Here is a 21,643-nt window from a genome sequence, read left to right on the forward strand (position 1 = left end):
TGTTGCCGCTGGTGGACGTTTCTATGTTGTTTTTGCCTTGGAAATGAAGGAACTATGTCAAGCATGCCAATGGAAGTTTCTTATTTATGGTAGTACAACACAAAAGGTAGCAATCAGAATAAAAAGCAGACTTTGGGTTTTTATGCTTTATGATTTTCAGAATGCGTTAGTCGTCCACACATGTTAGAAAGTTAACTTGCTCAGTCACACTAGTATGCTCGCTGTTTTTCCAGGTAATCTTAGAGCTTCATATCTATGTATAAAACCAAATATTTTTATTATTAGGCCAGAAATATACTTCACAGAAGTATGCGCACGCAAACGCTTTAAGCTATGCAAACGTGGTTATGTGCATTGTCGCATTTTGAGCGTTGCAGCAGGGGGCTCTATAGCAACAAGCCAGACCTGGTCAAGTTGTCGTGTACCACCAGCGTGCTTTTGTTTGTTCAACTGTAATGGCATATCACCTCGAGTCTCTCACAGAGGTTCACTCATATGAACATATATATAATACATGATTGCATTTTCACTTTTATATAAGCTGCACACACTCCTCTGCCGTCAGCATGTTTAGCTCTAGTGGCTATTGGAAGATTCTTTTCACAGATGCTATTATTTGTCCTCTGTTGCCCACTTGAGTACTGAGTTTGTACATAAGGACTGTGCGTTTGCAGTGTGCTGGCCGGGTGTTGTCATGTGCATTTGCATACTTTTTGGCCCTATGCTAAACTGTCATAGATTCAAAAAAATTAACGAAAGCCATTGTTTCCCCTGTTTTTCCTCAGAATAAGTTTTGTTTTATATGCTGTTTGTAGCAAAGGCAGGTCTTACTTGCATAAAGTTGAAATTTGCATAAAACTTTTTTGTAGCTTGCCGAGGCACATTTTGCCACAACACAAACCGTCATGCACCACACAATGTGGCAGAACTGTCCAGTGGAATGAACAGGATGTGGTGAGGTAAAAGTTGCAAGTGGACATGTACATGTAGTGCGCTGGAGAACTTACTAGGCCTGTTGGGCTTTTTAACAACTATATAGAAGCCCCAATCATTTTCTGTTAACCCATCACTTATTCAGGTCATATGTCCATTTTGTCCTATTTATATTACCTTGTCAGGTGCGTTAAGGGAGGCGCATACTAGTTTATTCTTAAGATCTTGCAGTGAGTACACAGTATATCTGACACAAAACTGTCTAACACATGCCATCTACAAAAGTGTTACCTTTCTTTTCATTCCTATGTTCATCACTTGAACTCTTGATGGTATTAAAGTGGATAACAGAACAATTCTGAGAAAATTGTCCCAGTAGTGCAGATCAGTTTAACCTGTCATGGTTTCCCCATAGGGATTGCTTTGATCAGACTACTTAAATCATAAAGAGTAGGATTATATAGCATTTTCTTGACTTCTTCATATGAGTGGGCAGCTAAAATGGATTAAAACAATGACAGATTAAAGACTGATTTTACCTTTTAATCCCCTTTTAATGCAATGTATGTATGCACTGTATGTGTGAGAGGAGAGAGAGTAAGAAATCTCTGTAAAATGTGCTTTGACATGTAAAAATAAGGGCAGTGAATAGGTCACGCTGTGCTGTGTGTATGCATGTTTAATGTTAGAAATGGGCAGTGAAATGCATAGCTATTTCAGCATGAATACACACACTGGTGCTGTGTGTTCAGTCTCCTGAACAGTACTTGCAGTGCTGAAACATGCATGTGCCACAGCATTTAGCTTGTACACAGTCAGTAGAATGGCCCACTGTTAGTTGTTACATTTTAATTGTTTTTTGCATAAGCAACACTGACATTAATGCAATTAAAAAACCTGCATCCATGATAGGAAAAGGTCTGTAGCAAGGAAGCTGGTCCCATATACAGCAACGACCCTGAATGTACGACCCCTCTGTTTTCTTCAAGGGTAATGAGTGTGAGTGTGTGCGTGCAGGCTGATGAATGTGCGTTCGCTTGTGTGAATCTGCTTCCATCATAATGCAGCCCTACGGGGTCCTGGTCACATGACGCTGAGCAGTGCAGTCTGGGTAGGACAAGTGGGTGCAGGGAGGAAAGGACAGAAGAAACGAAGGAAGAACAGGAGAGAGAGGGTGATGGGAAAGAAATACTTATAAATCTGGTTAAGTCCAGAGAGACAGAGGGCAAACAGCACATAGAGGAGCATGACAGAGAGAAAAGGCATATCCAGCATTTTTATTGTGTTTTAGTTTTTTCTCTGAAATGGATTTATATATCAAAAAAGTGAATATAGTAAGTTAATAATACATAAACAATACATAACCATTTCAGATCTTTCTTTATCTCTTAGAATTAAACACATTGTTTTTTTTGTTTATGTGCCTTTAAGAATAATATGTGTAAATGACCTCTGTTGTGATTGATTACCCTGTAATGTACCTCACTGACAAACCGGACTGAAACGCTGTTTATAACTTCAATGTGTGGGTGGACTAAACTGCTGTTGGCAAAAAGGGGTAGGAATCACTAGGCACCTCACAATTCAGGGTATACTATAGGCTATAGACATATTTTTTTGACATTAACAGGTCTGAAAATCTTTGATGAAAATAACTTATGAAATAATATAATATTGAGTAACAGCATTTGAAAACTGTTTGAATTCATGGTATTTCTTCACTTTAAATGATGTACTTTTACAACTAATCTGAATCATCTGGACACTTAAGCTGAAGGGAAAATCTGTCACACTCTGGGAAACCCTAGTATTTTTTTTACTTCATATGCTCCAAATTTACAGTTAATTTTTCATGAAACAGTTCTAGTTAAAGCCTAACTCTGAATATTACTGTATTAGCCTGTTAGCTGATTAGCATCTTGAAGGTCAGGTTTCAAACTTTTTACTTCACATGCACAAAATCTGTGACCAGTTTGTGACTGCAGACATTAGCTAAGAGCCAATAAATAAAATGCAGGGCCTATATAATAATCTGATTATGATGTTGCATCTTAGTTTCTAATGGTTTCCATGCTTAGGGGAGTGCATGTTTTTGAACCTTTTTAAATCTATGTTTACATACTATATTAAACATAGGAACATTTATTTTTTCCATGATATGGGGCCTTTAGGACAAAAGTCAAGATATGTGGATGAAAGGTCAGAAAAGAGAAGGAAAGGTAGAAGCAATGTGCGTGTCTGTACATGAGAGAAAAGAGGGAAGTGACAAGGCTTGTCCTTTCATATATAATGTCACATGTCAAGGTGCAGGCAGGAAGCTCCTCATTAATAGAATATTCAAACCTACAGGATGTGTTCTGAACTTTGAGTTAAGGGTGTATTTGAGTGTAGGTGAATGTGTGCTTGAGTGTTAATTTTAGTGTATTTACTCATTGGCTATGAACAGATGTCACCGTTCTTAACAGTAGCATCAGATCAGTGTTTTCAGTGTTGTGTATGTATTACAGCAGGTGTGCAGGAGACAGTGGCAAAAGGCTCTCAGCAGATCCATAAAGCATTACCCTTCATGTCCTTCAACTCTCCTCTGCCAGCTAGATGGAATTAAAGATAAGGTCTCAGTTTGATGATGTCATTCACAGACTGGAAAGAATTTCCCAGGGGTCTCGGGGGCCTGTGTTTCCATGGCAATCCAGGATTCTCATTTATGGCTGTGTCACAGACATGACAGCCCAAGCACCCACCGCCTCAGCCGGTGCGCAGACACACACACACACGTGCGCTCGCATGCAAAATCACACTCTTGACACAGTGCCTGAGAATGCTTCACATTTCACATCTGAGTCCTGCGTTTTAATCCATTTGCCAGTGAATCTCATTTCCCGCTAGCCTTGCAGGGGGGGATGTTCCCGAAATGGAGCACAGGTGTTATTTTAGGGACGATCTGGTTGTGTGTTTCGTCTATATTTGTAGCGTTTTTACAAATCAGATGACCAACAGACTGGAGGAGGGACTTTTGAAAAGCTGCTTGTAAAACAACTGGACCCACTGTGAGAAATGTTGGTCAGGGTCACGTAAAAAGATTGTAGCCGGTTTTACATTTAGTGCTTTTTGAACATAGAGCTCCTTCACTCTGCACCTTTTAGATAAGGACAAATGCAGTGTAAAAAATGGTACTGTGTATGTCATATACTTACCATTAAAGTGCAATTTATTTAGGCGGGTTTAGATCTGATACAGTATAACGAAGATGATGTAATGATAGTTAATGCTCAGATTTATTTATGATTTCCGTCCACAGTGTTTGATGCTATTTACGTTAGTATTAGCAAGGTTAGTGACCCAGTGTTCCATGATTACTGGTAATCTGTGTTAACAGTCTGTAATAGTTAATGTAGTCTGATTCAATTTTCTTCACCTAAAATGGCACTAAAAGAGGCCTTACACAGTATTGTAAACCATAAACAGACAGAAAGCATATTTCCATTGCATACGTTGAAGTTAATAGTCAGGCCCTGGATACTATGTGTAAAGCACTGAAAATATAATAAAAAACTGCTTTGCAGCAGGCACATCCTTCAGTTTTCCATCCTTCCATCCTTCAGTTTTCTAATTTCCAGTCAAAACATTAAGTTCAAGTTATTTGTTTTTTCAGGAGATGTTTCTGATGAGATTAGATATAAGATAATCCACTTGCATAAGGAAGGGTCAGTCTAAGGGAAATAGATGAAAAACAAGAGTTTCCAAGACTGCAGTTAAAGAGAAAAATGTAGAGAAAATTGGACTCTAACAACAGTGCAAGACCTGGTAGAACATTAAAATTGTCCCCCTTCAGATAAACAGCTCAAGGCCCATTCTTGCTTCTGATCTGAAAATATCCACAAGTATTTCTGTCCGTCCTTTCAGTGTGAGAAGACAACTCAACGCTGTGGGTCTGAAAGGGTATTTAGCTGCCACATAGCCTTTACTGATAAAAAGAAAGGAAAAAAAACGAGAAAATTTGCAAAGTAAAGAAAGTCACTCTGGAGTCCAGACCTCAACATTATTGAATGTGTTTGGGATTACTTGGATTATAAGAAGCAGAAAATGCAACCAAGACTGAACTACAAAAATATCCCTGCTAGTTTGGTCACAGTAATGAAATTTTCCTTAACCATAATTAATTGTCATATAAATAACTGTGATAGACAATTTTACTGTCTTTTTTGTTTACTGGATGCAACTATTGAAGTACAAGCCTAAGGTGGCCAAATTTGCTGATTAGATGTCTTGCTTCTTGCTGTCAATACATAATAACTCCCAAGTGATGACACAGCTAGAGCTCAAATGCTGTCCCCTACTGTCCCCTAAAGGTGTTATTACCAAACATCAAATAAACAAACATTACTCACTGCCACCCTCTGAAAGTGTTATAGCACCAGTATGTTGACATGTCTCCACATCTATGATTGTTAAATCTAACAACTGTGGAAAATAATTGGAATCGGCTCAAATATTTGCAATCAGGCAATTATGTAATAACTGTGATGGGCCTAATCCCTGCAGATTGCTTTGAAAAACTGAACACAAGTCTCCCAAAAAAGAAGGGAAGCTGTAATAAAGGTAAAGAGGGGACACACTACATACTGAAAAAAAATATTTCGTTATTTCTGTGTATTTCTGAGGCTTCTGTGTAATTTCCTGTTAAAATATTTGTTGATAAATATGAATAACTTGTACTTTTAAATTAAATAAATGAAGGGTGGTCTCTGTGTTTTGCACAGTACTGTTTATTGCGCTAAAAGTATTTAAACTAATACTGAATATCAGTACCACCATATGTCAGTAGCGACATATTACATGCGGTCCCTAATAGCCAAACAATTGTTCTGTTCTCAGTTCTGTCTGATCTTCTGCTGGTATTCTACATGTGTAACTGATATCATAGCAGCTTTGTTCCCTCACATGGACAGCTGTGTGCGTGGTTGTGATGTTCCACCATACTGTGTTAATCTTCCAGTGTGATCCACTCTGTACATCCTCACTTAAAACATACTTGTCATCCCACTTACAATACTACCATGAAAAAATTTATACTAGCCATAAAGTTTATACTTCCACAGCCTTTTATCATCCACATAAACTCTCTTCTTAATAAAGAAATGAGAGAGGCCTGAAAACAATACATGAATGACATGTTTCATGCCACTGGGCCTTAATCCTTCTTTGGATTATGGGATTCAGATTATAGCATGTAAACATTTCATCTAACAGGAATATTCAAAGCCAGTTTAGGGCAAATGCACCACAGGTCAGTGAATTAGTGCTTACTGGAAAAGAAGCAGTGACTCATGTTCTTAGAAGAACTTTTAATTAACTTTTGTTGTGGGGCAGATTTAATTTACTAATTGGGTTGTTGAATTTGCAAGTGGAGTTTGCAGGTGTAGAAATTTGGGCCGAGAAGTTTTTACTGGACTGGTCCCCAAAACATAACATTATTGGCTATATTGCATGAGGTGGAAAGTAACAAATTACATTTAACCTGTAATGGTACATTTTGAATAGAATTAAAGAATAGTACTTTTACATATACTTGAGTTAATTTCTAATAAAGTATTTCTACTTCGACTCTTTAATTTTTTATAATGTTACAGAGTAAAAATAAGTGTACAATTCAGCTCATAAACCAATTAGAGGAAAGTGTGGTTAAGTTTTTAAGACTCCATTTTTAAAGCCAATCAAAACAGAGCAGTTCCCAAAAAACACTTCCTGATGAGTTCAGAGATGTCAAGTTAGTGGAGAAAAAAAGAGGAGAACGTTACCAGCACACGTCAGAAATATACTTTATCATCTTCACCCTGAGCAAGCAGCCCTTTTTACTATTTTCTTTTTTTATGGTTTACCCTTATAAAGCACAGTTTTGTCAGAGTTTTGAAGGTATATGGCTGTATAAGACTGTTATATGTTATATGTGTAAGTTTCCCATAAATAATTCTGGTGCCATCAGATTTGTTTTCATTTTCTGTTTTTTTTTTTTTTATATGACTTACTGGCCTAAACAGTAATCTGATCAGAATGCAGGTAATGGAGCAGGTATACTGATATATGGAAATTCTTTAGAGCCAAGACATCTGGTCACTCGCCAGAATTGAAAAACCATTGAGCTGTAATAATCAGATCATCATTCAATCTATTTGTCGAAAATACTTTTAAAATTGCTGCATCTGGAGTGTAACTTAAAAATTCATGAGCAAAGATACATTTACTCCTTAAACTCTTTACAAGTGATACTACTTCATTAGAAACATTTTATTCCAACTCATCACAGAAGGCAGCCTCACTTTATGCTCTCTCTCTCTCTCTCAAAATATGCACTAGCAAAACATACTGTGATTAGTCTCAGGTCTCAAAACATTTTTTCTCATGTAATATCATTGGCTTTAGTCTTCTTTGTACAGATTATTTCCGGTGATGTAGCCAAGTCATCTATGGTATAGTAATATACAAAAAAGTAACTAAATTTCTCCAACTTAATTACTCTTGTGTGAGTAATTTTTTTATTAATACTTCTGCTTGTACTTATGTAAATGATCACTGCAGAAACAGTACTTGTACTGAAATATGAATTTTCTCCCCTTTATGTTATACCCCTGTATATTACAAACCTGGTAGTTAGGGTATAATCAGATAGTGATGTTTTTCCTAATAGTGGACATGTGCATGTCATATTAGACACTGAAACTGAAAGCTGAAGTAGCAGTATGTATGTTATTATACTCTGTGCTTCCTTGCATGAAACTAAAACAACGTCATCTGTGTTCTGGGGACAACTTGTGATGGGCCACACTCGTTGCTATGGTGACTGTCTGGAAATGTTAGCTTCATAGAGGCTGGCGCTTATTTTGGGATGTCTCCTTTCGGCTCCGGGAGAGGAAAGGCAGGGATCAGTGAGCGAGTTGATCCCTCGCTGTCACACTGCAGATGCCTTTTCTGATTATCTAGCCAGGAAAAACACAGCAGCACATGAAGTTAGATTAAGGCCCAGTGTCACATGTACAGAGTGCAGGCATGTGTGTGTTTAATATGTGATAGTTTGTGTTTAGAATGGTGGGTAGTTTATATAGATTATATGTTAGACTGAAGGGCTATCAAGTGTGTATATTGTCACTGTCAAGTCAAAATCTGTTATATGACTTATAAGTCTTGAAAGCTTTGCCTTTCAACATTTCTGTTGGTCCTTTTGTCATGAAGTATTTACACACCATAAAACACAGCTGGTGTTTTAAAATGGTGCACAAAAATACAAAATGAAAAGGTAAATTAGTAGATTTTTTTATGACAGTGAACATTTAAAAATGTTTTGGAAAATTCTGATGGATTTTCTTCACATCAGTGAGTTTAGATGGATTAAAACAGGAACTGGAAGACTGAAGACCAGTCAATTGCTTTAAGCATATGAAGAAGCTGTGTGTGTGTGTTTATTTGTATGACTGGGAAACCCTTAGGGTCTGAAATAAATAAAAAAACATGTACTTGTCTGTAATTTTTAGTTCATGTTTATTTAATATAATCTTCATGTTTGTTGTATTTAAACTCTACAAGTATTGTAACTTTTCTCTGGGGATGTTTGTATCCGGGTGAATACATCCAAGTTAGTTCTCTCACTGGTTAGGACTTCAGGAGAGTGACTGAAGGCCTTACATGTTAGAATAACTACCAGCATAATCAGGAGCTGACAGTGAAAGTATGTTTTGACTTCCAATGAGTAGGACAAATTTCATATGAAAAACTTCATTCTAGGCCTTTGAAAATCCTAGATACGAATACGGAGCCCTGATTAGGAAAATGAATGGTAGCCTAACCAGGTTTCAGTCAGCTGTTAGAAAAGAGCGGTGGCAGCTCTTTTTCAGAACTTACTGAAAAACTGACTTCGAAAACTGCAACGTTTAAGGTAAAATATATGTGAATCACAGTTAGCTTAGTGCTAACCAGGGATTGATTATTTACCGGGCCAGGGGGGCCAGTGTCCAGTGACTGCAAGGGTGTTGGGGGGCCTCAAATGCTTGGGATAATCTCCTGCAGATGTAAAAATTAGGTGAATAAATAGCCACTGAATATGTACAAATGATTAAATGAATTGAATAAACAAAACCATGTTAATTGTTCTCAGACCCCTCAAGTGTAATATTATTGACTTGTGAAATTTTGTGGTTGCCATTCAAATGAGAAGTTTTAGAAAGTGTGTATTAGTAGTTTTAGTGTTTAGAAATCATGATTGAGGTTTGTCTCAAGTTATTCAAGTCTTGAAACAAAGAAACAAAGTGTTATGATGTTGACATAATAGAATAATGCCAATTATGCCAAAAGTTTGTTGCTGAAAGTGCATGTAAACATAATTAATTGTTGTTAATGTCTTTTTTGCACTGTCTTGCACATTTTAGTGCAGTCTTATTATACTGAAAAAAAAATAAAATATAAAATATTCCATACATTTTGCACAGCCCATGTTTTATTTTTACCTTACATGTTAAATTCAGCAAATAAACAGTAATTATGTATTAAAGTGTACTCTCTGTAGAAGAATGGTTAGTTAATTTTTTTATGTAGACAAAACATGCCATTTGACCAGGGGTGCCAAGTCTTTTGACTTTGTTTTGACATCTATAGCCCAGACATTAAGGTGTAGCTTAATAGCGCTGTTGTGTCAGTAGAGGTCTGTAAAGATGCATAATAGAGTTTGAAATACTGCAGCTTCTCACTGCATATATTATACTTTAGGTTTGAGGTCAAGGTGGTCTCGATACCATCTGTCTTGATGTATTATGAGCATGGGATTTATTGAAGTGACCCTGAGCAGTTGACCCTGACAAAGTTTCAGTGACAACCTTGTTATGCCTCTGTGTTTTGTGTTTCACTTGGAGAAAAAGACTGGTATACTTACTATAGCTTGCATAATGTGATGTTCCTATCATATTCCCTTTTCTTCAAAAATAGAATGAAACAAGAATGCCTCGATAATGCAGTCTTCATTATCAAGTTAGTTTGTTGTTGCTTAATGTTTTATAAAGTTGTTTTTATGTAAAACAACATAATTACATGGCAGCATTATGATCCAATTTATATGATCTGCTTTGCATTTGAAATATAGGCTGAAGAATAATATATGATGCCATTGATTTACTGGGACATAGAACATTACATTTACAGCTGTATTTTTTGACCATTTTGTGCATGATCTCACTTGCTACAGTGCCTTTTACCAACATTCTGTGACTGTAAGAAAGGCTTTTAACATCTCTTTATTCGTCACTTCATAATACAAAATCCTATGTACAGAATCTTTTCTGTTGGCTTTCATTGTTGTTTAGCAGGATTGGACAAAAGTGATGTCAAGGAAACGCAGCAAAAAAGTAGGAAGGTGACTGCGTAAAGCAGAGTATTGTATAGTTCAGGAAAATATCATCTGTCCCTGGTACTAGTTTCTCAGTGCCCTAAATGAACAGTTTTTGGCAGGATAACCAGTTCAATAGGTTAGTCTCTGTCAGAATGGCACATCTGGTTACAGTTCCGCTATATAGCACCATCCAAAAAACTTTCTGCATTTGTATATGGTCAAAAGTATGTGCACATGCCTCCTGATTATTGAGCTTGGGCGTTTCAGACGCACCCATTGCTAACAACTGCATAAAAACAAACACATTGCCGTGCAGTCTTCATCACAGTAGAATGGATAGCACTGAAGGACTCAGTGACTTTAAACGTGGCACTGTCATGAGATGCCACCTTTGCCACAAGTCAGTTTGTGAAATTTTAGCCCTGCTGGATCTGCCCCAGTCAACTGTAAGTCCTATTATTGTGAATGGAAAGGGTCTAGGAGCAACAACAGCTCAGCCATAAAGCGGTAGACCGCACAAACTCACGAAAGCGGAGCTGTCGAGTGCTAAATCGTCTTCCTCTGTTACATCACTCACTGCAGAATTTTAGACTGCCCAGAAACTACCCAAGAACTGTGCATCAGGAGCATCATGAAGTGGGTTTCCATGGCTAAGCAGCTAAGCACCTGTGCAATGCCAAACAATGGCTGGAGTGGCATAAGGACTGTGGTGTAAAGCCACTGGACTCTGGAGCAGTGGAAACATGTTCTATGTAGTGATGAATCACATGTCACTATCCGACAGTTTGATGGACAAATCTTGTTGGATGACATGAGAGTGTTAGATGCTGGAATGCATAGTGCCAACAGTAAAATTTGGTGGAGGAGGAATAATAGTCTGTGGCCGTTTTTCAAGGGTAGTGTTAATGCTACTGCATACAAAGACATTTTAGACAATTATTTATGACAACAGTCTGGGGAAGGCCCTTTCCTGTTCCAGCATGACTGTGCTTCTGTGCACAAAGCGAGGTCTATAAAGACATGGTTTGACAGGTTTGGTGTGGAGGAACTCCAGAGGCCTTTACAGAGCCCTGACCCCAACCCCCCTGAACCCTTCTGGGATGAATTGGAGTGTCGATTGTAAGCCAGGCCATCTCATCCAACATCAGTGCCTGACCTCACAATTCTCTTTTGACCAGATGGGCACAAATTATCATGGACACACTCCAAATCTTGGAAAGCCTCCCCAGGAGAGTGGAGGCTGTTATTGCCGCAAAATGTCAGGAGAGGGACACTTTATAATTGCCCATGGTTTTAGAATGAGATGTCCAACAAGCTCATGTGGTGTTATTGTCAGGTGTCCACATACTTATGGTCACATAGTGTATACACATAATAATGTATGACGTATGTGAAAATTGAAAGTGTAAATAAGTGTGCACTCTGCTGTTGAATTTGCATGTGACTGTCACATGAAACCATCAGTGCAAGTTTTGTGTTTATAAGTATATGAGCTGTGGCTCTGGTATTTGTGTTTCTCTGTTTGTGTTTGTGTGTTTACCTGTAATCTCTGATCAGTGTGTACGTTCTTATGCAGAGAAATGATGAGGAGGCAGTGTTGGACAGAGGCGGCACCCGCTCAATGCTCAACACCAACTTTGAGAAAGAGGAGTTGGAAGGTACAGAAAATATGTGTCTTTCTGATATTCATCCTGAAACATTGATTGAAATTGCTTCATTAATACTGCTTTAATTGACCGTGTGTACATCTGAAACAACAAATTCACCTTCTACCAAAACTATCATAAAGGCCACATTAACAGCTAACTACTTATTTTAATATGTTTCATCCCAAGTTCATCCAGTACACTGCTATAGACGAAGCTCTGCTTTGACAGAGGTTAAAGTAAATGTGAGTAGATCCTGACGTCAGTCAGTCCTAAGGAAATATTCCATTTTGAGAACAGTCTAATCTTGGCTCAAACACAGCCAGAGGAACATGTCTTCACATTATTTTTCTGATTCCAAAACCTTGTCCTTATTCGTCCTCATCAGAGTGAAGAGTATCTGGATTGTGTACAGTCTACGATGCCTCTGACCTTGATAATATTAGATTTTTCATTTTCTTTTTAAATTATCTTCTTGAAGTATCAGTCCAGTTCTCATGTGCATCATGAACAGTCTGCTATTGAGGCTGCCTTGTTGAACTGACATATTTACAAGTGACTCATGTCCAGCCTTACCATAGGGGCCACGTACGCACCCAAACGCACATAAACATTCAGAAACAAACACGCACACAGCCTGTACCGAGGTCAAAGAGAGGTGATGTAGGTAACTGCAAGTGTGTGTGTGTGTGTGTGTGTGTGTGCAAGCACATGTGTTGGAGAGCCCCTAAAGGCCTTAAAACTACTATTGTAATGTAAAATTTCAATCTGTGGAAGCACTGTAGAAAAAACATATTCATAAACACAAAAAGCACAAAAATGGCTGCATTAAGCATCCTTAAGCTAAGCTAAACATATATATATATTTCTAAAATGCAGTTTGAAAGATAGTATGTTTTGCTGACATTTCGTATCCATTTGGAGTGTTAATATGTAGTAGAGAGGCTGCCATATAGTTCCAGGGGCATCTGTCAGTCACACTTTAAATCATCTCAGGACTTGGTGTTGAGAGCTTCCATATCAGCCATGTCAGCTCCTGCCATGACTTCCAACTCTATATGTATATATAGCACAGTGTGGGACTCATTCGTGTTTGATACAACCAGTAATAAAAAATGTTCACTGCAGAATATGTAACAGCAGTATTTAGAGAGGAGGCAAAAGTAGTGGGCAATATCCAAATAAGCACAGATAACGCACTGTACAAACAGTGCAAAACATGCTAATGTTAGCTTAGTCAATCATCTCTTACCAATTCTTCATCTCCTGCTGTGTGGTCAGTTGTAGTTTGAGCTAATGTTAGTCCAGGTTGTTATCAAGAGTCTGAAGAATAGAGAGTTGTGTATAAGGAATAGCTGTTCTCTTGGTGTACTGACAGTCTTTACTTTATGATTAAGCTTTAGCATTGAACGTCTGTCTCCTTTAGCATCACCTATGCAGCCATCTCTTTGGTCAGCAGCATCAGACAAAGCTGTGCTCTAGGGCCTGGTCCTTCCATCAAGCCAAGAATCTGAAGCTACGCAGCTGCTACTGATAGCGTGAATGACTAATATTTACCATTAATTCCTGCACATTCAACTGTGTCTTACAGTTATAAATGTAACCACAAGTGTACACCAATCAGACATAACATGATGACCACCTCCTTGTTTCTGCGCTCATTGTGCATTTTATCAGCTCCACTTACTATATAGGTTCACTTTGTAGTTCTACAATTACAGACTGTAGTCCATCTGTTTCTCTGCATACTTTGTTAGCCCCCTTTTACCCTGTTCTTCAGTGGTCAGGACCCCAATGGACCCTCACAGAGCAGATACTATTTGGGTGGTGGATCATTCTCAGCACTGCAGTAACACTGATGTGGTGGTGGTGTGTTAGTGTGTGTTGCGCTGGTCTGAGTGGATCAGACACAGCAGTGCTGCTGGAGTTTTTAAATACCTCAGTGTCACTGCTGGACTGAGAATAGTCCACCAACCAAAAATATCCAGCCAACAGCGTCCTGTGGGCAACGTCCTGTGAGCACTGATGAAGGACCAGAGGATGACCAGCACAAACTGTGCAGCAGCAGATGAGCTATCGTCTCTGACTTTACATCTCTAAGGTGGACTGACAAGGTAGGAGTGTCTAATAGAGTGGACAGTGAGTGGACACAGTGTTTAAAAACTCAAGCAGCACTGTTGTGTCTGATCCTTTTGTACCAGCACAACACACACTAACACACCACCACCATGTCAGTGTTCCTGCAGTGCTGAGAATGATCCACCACCCAAATAGTATCTGCTCTGTGAGGATCCATGGTGGTCCTGACCACTGAGCAACAGGGTGAAAGGGGGCTAACAAAGTATGCAGAGAAACAGGTGGACTACAGTCTGTAATTGTAGAACTACAAAGTGCACCTATATAGTAAGCGAAGCTGATAAAATGGACAATTAACGTAGAAACAAGGAGGTGGTCATAATGTTATGCCTGACTGGTGTATGGGGCATATGAGACATTTGACTCGAGAAATTTAGACCTGAAACAACATTTAGCACCATTTTTGCTGACCTGAAAAAGCTCCTGCTCGCATATGCATATATCAATACTATTAATAAAATGAATAAACATTTATAGGTGCTAATTGAGTAGTAAGATTAGATAGAGCTGGCTTGAGTATCAGTACTCGATATCTCTACAGGATCAGGTATCGGTATCAGAATGGAAAAAGTGGTTTGGTGCGCTGCACCAAAGAAAATTAAACTTCACTAATTATGCTAATTATGCTGTTGTTGCAATGACGGTTGGTCGGTATTCTTTAAGTACTGATGATATCCACAATATGCTCAGAAAAGCCTCTTTCTTACAATCCAGGAGCAACACCACAACTTCCAGCTAGTACATGTGGCTTCAGTTTTGATTCTAACCTTGGTCCAGTACTTCCTACACTAAAGTTTGTGCCGACCTAAGATGGAGGATTGGCCACTGGTTCTCAGTGTGAGTGCCTGAGGCCATCGTCAGTACGGATTACATCCATACGCCCCCCTACAGACACACCTTGTCAACCTGCATCCTTCAGACAGACTCAATAGTGTTGGAGTCAGGCATGAGTGCTACAGGGCTCAAAGAGAGGGAAGCTGACTGGGATTGAAACGGAAGCTGACAGTGATTAATTAATTTATTCTTATTGACAAGGATGGACGTCTGTCATATTTCTTGGTTTAGTTGTTAAAATGTACTAGCATAAAACTTGTCATGTTATTTTTGATAAACATCCAACATGTTTCTTGACGACTGTATTTTGGACTTGTAGGCCACCGCACTCTGTACATCGGAGTGCATGTTCCTCTAGGTCGGAGATCACATAGACGACACCGTCACCATGGACACCGTCACAGGAAGAGGTCACGAGAGAGAGACTCAGGAACTGAGGACGGCAGGGAATCTCCCTCATATAGTATGAGTATAGCTGAATACTGTGTTGAAAATGTCACAGTACCTCAAACCTTTCTCCACTCTTTCATGTGCTTCTATACTCTCTCTCTCTCTCCAACAGCGGACACTCCGTCTCAGAGGGTGCAGTTTCTGTTGGGGATGGAAGACGAGGATGAGGAGCACATACCTCACGCACTCTTTACTGAGCTGGATGAGATCTGTCTGAGGGAGGGAGAGGATGCTGAGTGGAAAGAGACTGCTAGGTACACAAAACCACAAAAACCCACATAGACCACACACAAAAACACATTAATTGCTTCCCATAAGTTTTTAAAACATCATTTAAAAACATCACCTGTCCTTTTACTTCATGTGGACATTATATGATGAGAAACTGAAAATGGAAACAGTTTATGGTCCAGAAAAAGTCTAAAATTACACAAAGTTTTGTTATGACAGCTATTATGTATGTGTTGAAGTCATGCTAAGGATTTCAAATATGTGCTGCTCTCAAGTCATGTCGGAAATATTGTACCTGGGAGATAAATGCAAATATCATAATCTGTAGTCAGAAACCTTTTCCATGAGCCCTTGTTTTCGAGTATCAAAAAAGCAGTAGTAGCTGCTGATAGTTATAAACTAGTTTGTATTTAACAGATGAGCATGAATATGAACACATAAGCATGCTCTAGTAATTGTACAAGCATACACTTATCTATAGTTATATAATTAAAAGTGGCTTAAAAGTAGTACATGACTTTAAAACTGAGACAGTGCTCCCTATGCGCTCTCCATTATTCTTTGGAAAGTAAACAGTGTTGTCATTGACCCGGTCTGAAAGATCGACTGGTGCGATGTGCTAGTTTCTGTTTATCCTGGGCTAACCCGTCTGAATGTAGACCTCCTGGATTAGAGCGCACAGGCCCCTGCTCTACCAGATGCACCTAATGAAGTGAATTCATTAAAGGCTTTTCTACAGAAAGACCTGCATCCCTCAGTTGTGGCTATGGGTTTAAGGGAATTTGGTCATTAAGGGGACACACATGTAGGTTAGGCAGGTTATGAGCAGAGGCTGATTTCACATAAAAACAAAGTAGCAAAAAGGCTGCTCATTACATGGAATGTTTCACACTGTAGCAGTAGAGGTGGTGTAGTACTGAAATGGCATGACAAATGAAGAATAACAGAGAAGTTTTTGTCTGGATGATGATGCTGAAATGTACAGTGCTCCCATTTCATTGTGTTAGGAACATGACCTACATACTGCACGCTTTGTCTCTCTCTCTCTCTCTCTCTCTCTCTCCCTCCCTCTGTCTATCTAACGATTGATCAATCAGTTTCTTTTTCCTCTCTGTTTCTTACTCCCTCTGTATTGTTATGTGTTTGCAGATGGCTGAAGTTTGAGGAGGATGTAGAGGATGGAGGGGAGAGGTGGAGTAAGCCCTATGTAGCCACACTCTCTCTGCACAGCCTGTTTGAACTGCGTAGCTGTATCCTAAATGGCATCGTCATGCTGGACATGAGAGCTAACTCACTAGAGGAGATTGCAGGTCTTGTATATTAGCACTTAAACTGCATTACAATAGACTTTCATACAAGCTAGAGCAATAAAAACATGTATGTTTTCTGAATATACAGACATGGTACTAGACCAGCACGAGACGTCGGTTGCTGTGGGAGAGGAGGTGCGCAGGAAGATCCGCAATGCTCTTCTCAAACAGCACCACCATCAGAACCAGAAAAAACTAGCCAATCGCATTCCCATTGTGAGGTCTTTTGCCGACATCGGAAAGAAGCAGTCTGAACCTCACTCAATGGATAAGAACGGTAATGCCACCCAATGCTCAAACTTGGCTATAGTTCCTTTATTTAATTAATTTGTGGCATGCTGGAGTGTGTACATAAAAAATTATGTTTTTAATCTACTTAAAGCTGCACTGTGTATGTTTTCTGTTAAAATTGAAAGGAGTAGCGTTGCTGAGTCAGGATAATCATTTAAGAGTCAGAGGTGTTGGGTCGGATTTTGTGGGAGTTTTCCGGACCACATCATACGTCTTTATGTATTAATGTCACATGCACAGTTTCAAAAAGAAGGTCTGGCTCGATGTTTAGGTCTTAAATTCAGAATCAACATTATACTGGTGTGTACTGGAGATGAAATGATATTAAAATTTCATATCACGATTATCATGACCAAAATTATCACGATTATCGGTATTATTGCGATATTGTTCAAATGTGTTGAAAAGTAAAATAAATAAAAAAATAAATACTGATACACAAACTGAAACTCGTTTAACCAACTTTTATATTAACACAAATAGAATTGGCAGCAGTATGCACTTTTTGTTTGCATAAACATTAAAAAATAAAGTCAATACATTTTTAGTATTACTTTTGTATTACTTACAATACTTGTAATACTCTGTAAACAAAAGAATAGCAAATGTATTATTATTACTGTTGTTATTATTATTACTGTTGTAATAATAATAATAATAATAATTATTATTATTATTATTATTATTATTATTAATTACAATAACTAGGGATTTCCCTGCATAGAGAATTAAATCTCGACGAACTCTGAGGTGGGTCTTAATGGAAAATTACTACTTCTAAGAAGTGCTGCACTCGGGGGATTTCTGTCCGAACTGTAATTGCAGCATTATTGTGCTGTTGTGGCGCTGTACCCCTAATCAATACAGTGCACCAGGAAAAACAGCCAAATCACAGAGGAATTCCGTGACAGTGCTGTGAACTGCACACAGTGTAGAACTCACACAGTGTGTCTTCACCTGTGGAGCCGCTTCTCTAAAAGCATTTTAAAACTAAAACATAACTTAAAATTAACATGCATCTGAGCTGCGACAGAAACACTCCTAAAGTTTCATCTCTGAAACTCTCTTTTCCTAAAAGCAGCATGCAGCATTTACTCGCGCAAGGTCCTGTCTCAAAGCACACTATCTTCCCTATATAGTGCACTTTGTGGATCATGAAATAGCAAATTCTTCAACCAAAGAGTGCATGAAACGTTCAACTAAGTCATCTATAATCAGCATTAACAATAGGTTACAAATTCCCTATTTAAAACTCAACTGCTTGTTAATGATGATCATCTTTGTTTGAACAGTAGCGCACTATGTAGGGGACATTGAGTGATTTGAGACAGTGTTATTCTCCTCTCAGAAAGTAAACACTGCAAGTGAGACGAGAAAGGGGAGCTGTGCAGATTGAACTTTTACTTCTCGTTCCAGAGCTTGTGTGACTGATAACTCAGAGCTCATTTTGGAGACTCTGCTCCACAGAAATATGTGTTAAAAGCTTTAGTTTCGATTCACAGTTGATGCTAAAAGCTTCATTTTATATTATTAACGAACCATAAGCATAAGTTAAACCACACAAACCATGACATTTCGTCTATTTCGAAGTCCCCACGGACTTCTACGTTAAAGTTAACCTTGCATTCTTGCAAGTAGCGGGTGGTGGTCGCGAAGATGACTCGTAAGGTTTGATGTGTTGCCCCCTTTCACTGCTATTTTCTTTCGGCATGTTCTGCAGACAGGGTGGTCATCTTCAATTAACTTTCCTTCTGCATCCTTATAAAACCCAAAATATGACCCAACGTCAGACTTGGTCTTCTTAGAAGGCTGAAATATCTCCGAATCTCCGAGTTTTTCACACCGCTGTAATCAACCGCGGTTTTAACGATACTTTAAAGTTCAAACGGTACTGCTGTCATTAATTTTACCGCGGTTTACCGTGAAACCAGTAACCGTTTCATCTCTAGTGTGTACACGATGAAAATAGTAGATAATTCACTTACATTCTCGGAAGACATGTCAGTTACCAAGTTTTTGATAATTTCTCTTTGAATGCTATGTCAACACGCTCGCAATCCGATTCATGACTTCGTGGAAGTCCGAAGGACAACTCAAGTCATTTTCCAATGCACTGGCAGAATGGCCACTAGGGGGCTCCAGAAAGAGGCTATTTCAAATGTTTACATCATTTTCAGATAAATGAACACCAACACAGTTTTGTCTTTCGGTTTATTTACTTTCAGCAGTTATTGTGGCAATTTTTTCTATGTGGAAATGATGTACATGTTTGGTTAAGTAAATTCAGTGCATCAGTTATTTTTCAATGTATCTGTACTTTACTTTTTTAATTTATGATCTTGCTGTTGCCATGTCTATATTTTCATTCTTGTTTGGTTTGTGTCATGTGTGCTTGTGTGCATGTTTCCTATTCAGCCATGACCCCCACCTACCACCATCCCAGTTCAAAGGCCTCATTCTGGTCCTCTTTGAAGGCAGGCTGTATGAGAGACACACAATCATCCTCATGCAAAACATGGCCCTTCTGCTGCCCTAAGTGTGTGTCCCCTCCCTCTAAACGCTCTCATCCAAGCAGTGCCTCTACTCCCCCAGAGCCTTCACTCTTCCGCCCCAGCAGGCCCCGATTCCCCCTAAGCAAGAGGTTCAGCCCATCCTATGGCATAGACTACCATCCCATCCCCTACCAGGACCCATTGGAAAAGCTACTATCAGGCAACTCTGATGGAAACTAACATTTAACTAAAACACAGTGTTAAGGTCTTTACACACCGAAAACAATTTATTTGTGCAATTTATTCAAAATACTTTTTTTTTCAAATATAAATACATCATTTGTGACACTTGTAAAGTTGTTTGCAGAAGCTCAGGTCCTCCTTGTCAAATTATTTGCACACTTCTGCACATTTTAATGCACAGTTATGGTTTATTTTCTGAATTTAACACATTGTAAAAAAGTAAAACATAAAATGTGGCCTCTGCAAAATTATGGCATATTTTATATTTTATGTTACAGTTTTTTAATATGTTAAAGTCAGCAAATAAATAGAAACTGTGCACTTAAATTTGTAGTCCGACCATGGATGAAATTTTGCATACCAGCTACAATTTTAAACTGGTGAAAATTGTTTATTTGCCTCCCCTGTTTGATTTTTGTAACTTTGCTAACCACATGAACATGACAAGAAGACATTTTGTCTTTTCTTTTTGAGGTATGTACATATTTGGCCAAATTCCAAAAAATTGCAATGCGTCTGGTGTGCATACTTTTGGTGCAGAAAAAAAAAAGTTTATGTTCTGTGTTGTTAATTCACATTGCCTTCAGTGTGTAATGGCCTTTAGACTGCTACAACTCCTGAGTCTACAGAGCTTTGAATCCGAACAGGAGCTGTCCAGGGTCTGGTGCTGAAACCAGAATGCTTAGTGTTCAGAGAATTGTAGTGAAACAGAGAGCCATTTAGTCTTGGGAGCTGTAGTTTGTTCAGCCTCAATAACATCTATGTAGTTCCTTCAGAATAATTATGCATTATAATGCTACTAACTCTACTGGCCAATGGACCTTTAGACATATCACTGATACCGTTCATATGCTACTTCAGGAAAGCCCTCATTCATTGCAATGCTAACATGAATAGCCTCTTCCTAAAGCATTACAATTATTGTTTAACTTCTAGGCAGTTGCCTGCTTTCACCACATTATTTATCCAAGCACTGTTGCCTTAGGGATAAATACGATTGCCAGGGAATTTATGTGATGTGATTTAGAGGGTAGCCTTAAGACCTGGTCTTGTAAGACTTAGTGGCATGTCCTCTGCTGTTCACAGGTCAAATGGTGTCTCCTCAGTCACAGCCCTCCTGCACAGAGGCTCGAAGTGATGGCAGTCGAGAGAACAGTGCAGTGGACTTTAGTAAGGTAAAACCAATTCTGACATACCCTTAAAACTGTGGAACCTGTCATATCACTAAATTTAACGTATACTTTGCCAGTTGTACCACACTTCAGTAAAAAAGCTTTAAAGGCATTGTTTTACCAAAAAAAAAAGTCCACAATTTCCCTTTACTTCAAAAAGGTTGACCAGCCAAGATATTTTCTGCAGTGCAGCTATGCAGCTAACATAGCTAACAAGTAATGAAATGGTATTACCAATTATCATTGTGTAAACCATATGCGTAAATCATCCCACACTTGCCTTAAACCAGACTGAGTTGTCAAGCAGATTTGCTTATGTGGTTTCTGGCACTGTATGACATACTACGCAAGCAAAAAATATGGCATAATAATTACTATTATAATGATCAATAATAACAAAACAACATCACTGCTAATAAAATTGATATCATTATCATCAGCCTATTATTATTATTTTATTAATATAGCCTTTTACAAAAGGAAATTCAAGCTCAAAGTGCTTTACCCTGAAAATAACATGAGAATAACTGTACGC

The 21,643-nt window shown here is 38.6% G+C and overlaps 1 protein-coding gene across 2 annotated transcripts in view; it reads left to right on the forward strand.

Moving 5' to 3' along the window:
* slc4a10a (solute carrier family 4 member 10a) overlaps positions 1-21,643 on the forward strand; it is a 43,416-nt gene that overhangs the window by 9,429 nt on the left and 12,344 nt on the right. For both annotated transcript variants that reach the window (XM_036586404.1, XM_036586403.1), the window contains exons 3-8: positions 11,880-11,961; positions 15,239-15,382; positions 15,482-15,623; positions 16,750-16,910; positions 16,999-17,187; positions 21,023-21,111. In XM_036586404.1, the coding sequence (XP_036442297.1) occupies positions 11,880-11,961; positions 15,239-15,382; positions 15,482-15,623; positions 16,750-16,910; positions 16,999-17,187; positions 21,023-21,111 (807 nt within the window). The remainder of the gene's footprint in view (positions 1-11,879; positions 11,962-15,238; positions 15,383-15,481; positions 15,624-16,749; positions 16,911-16,998; positions 17,188-21,022; positions 21,112-21,643) is intronic.

The sequence above is a fragment of the Colossoma macropomum genome, unplaced genomic scaffold, assembly GCF_904425465.1.
Source record: "Colossoma macropomum unplaced genomic scaffold, Colossoma_macropomum, whole genome shotgun sequence".
Taxonomy (NCBI): domain Eukaryota; kingdom Metazoa; phylum Chordata; class Actinopteri; order Characiformes; family Serrasalmidae; genus Colossoma; species Colossoma macropomum.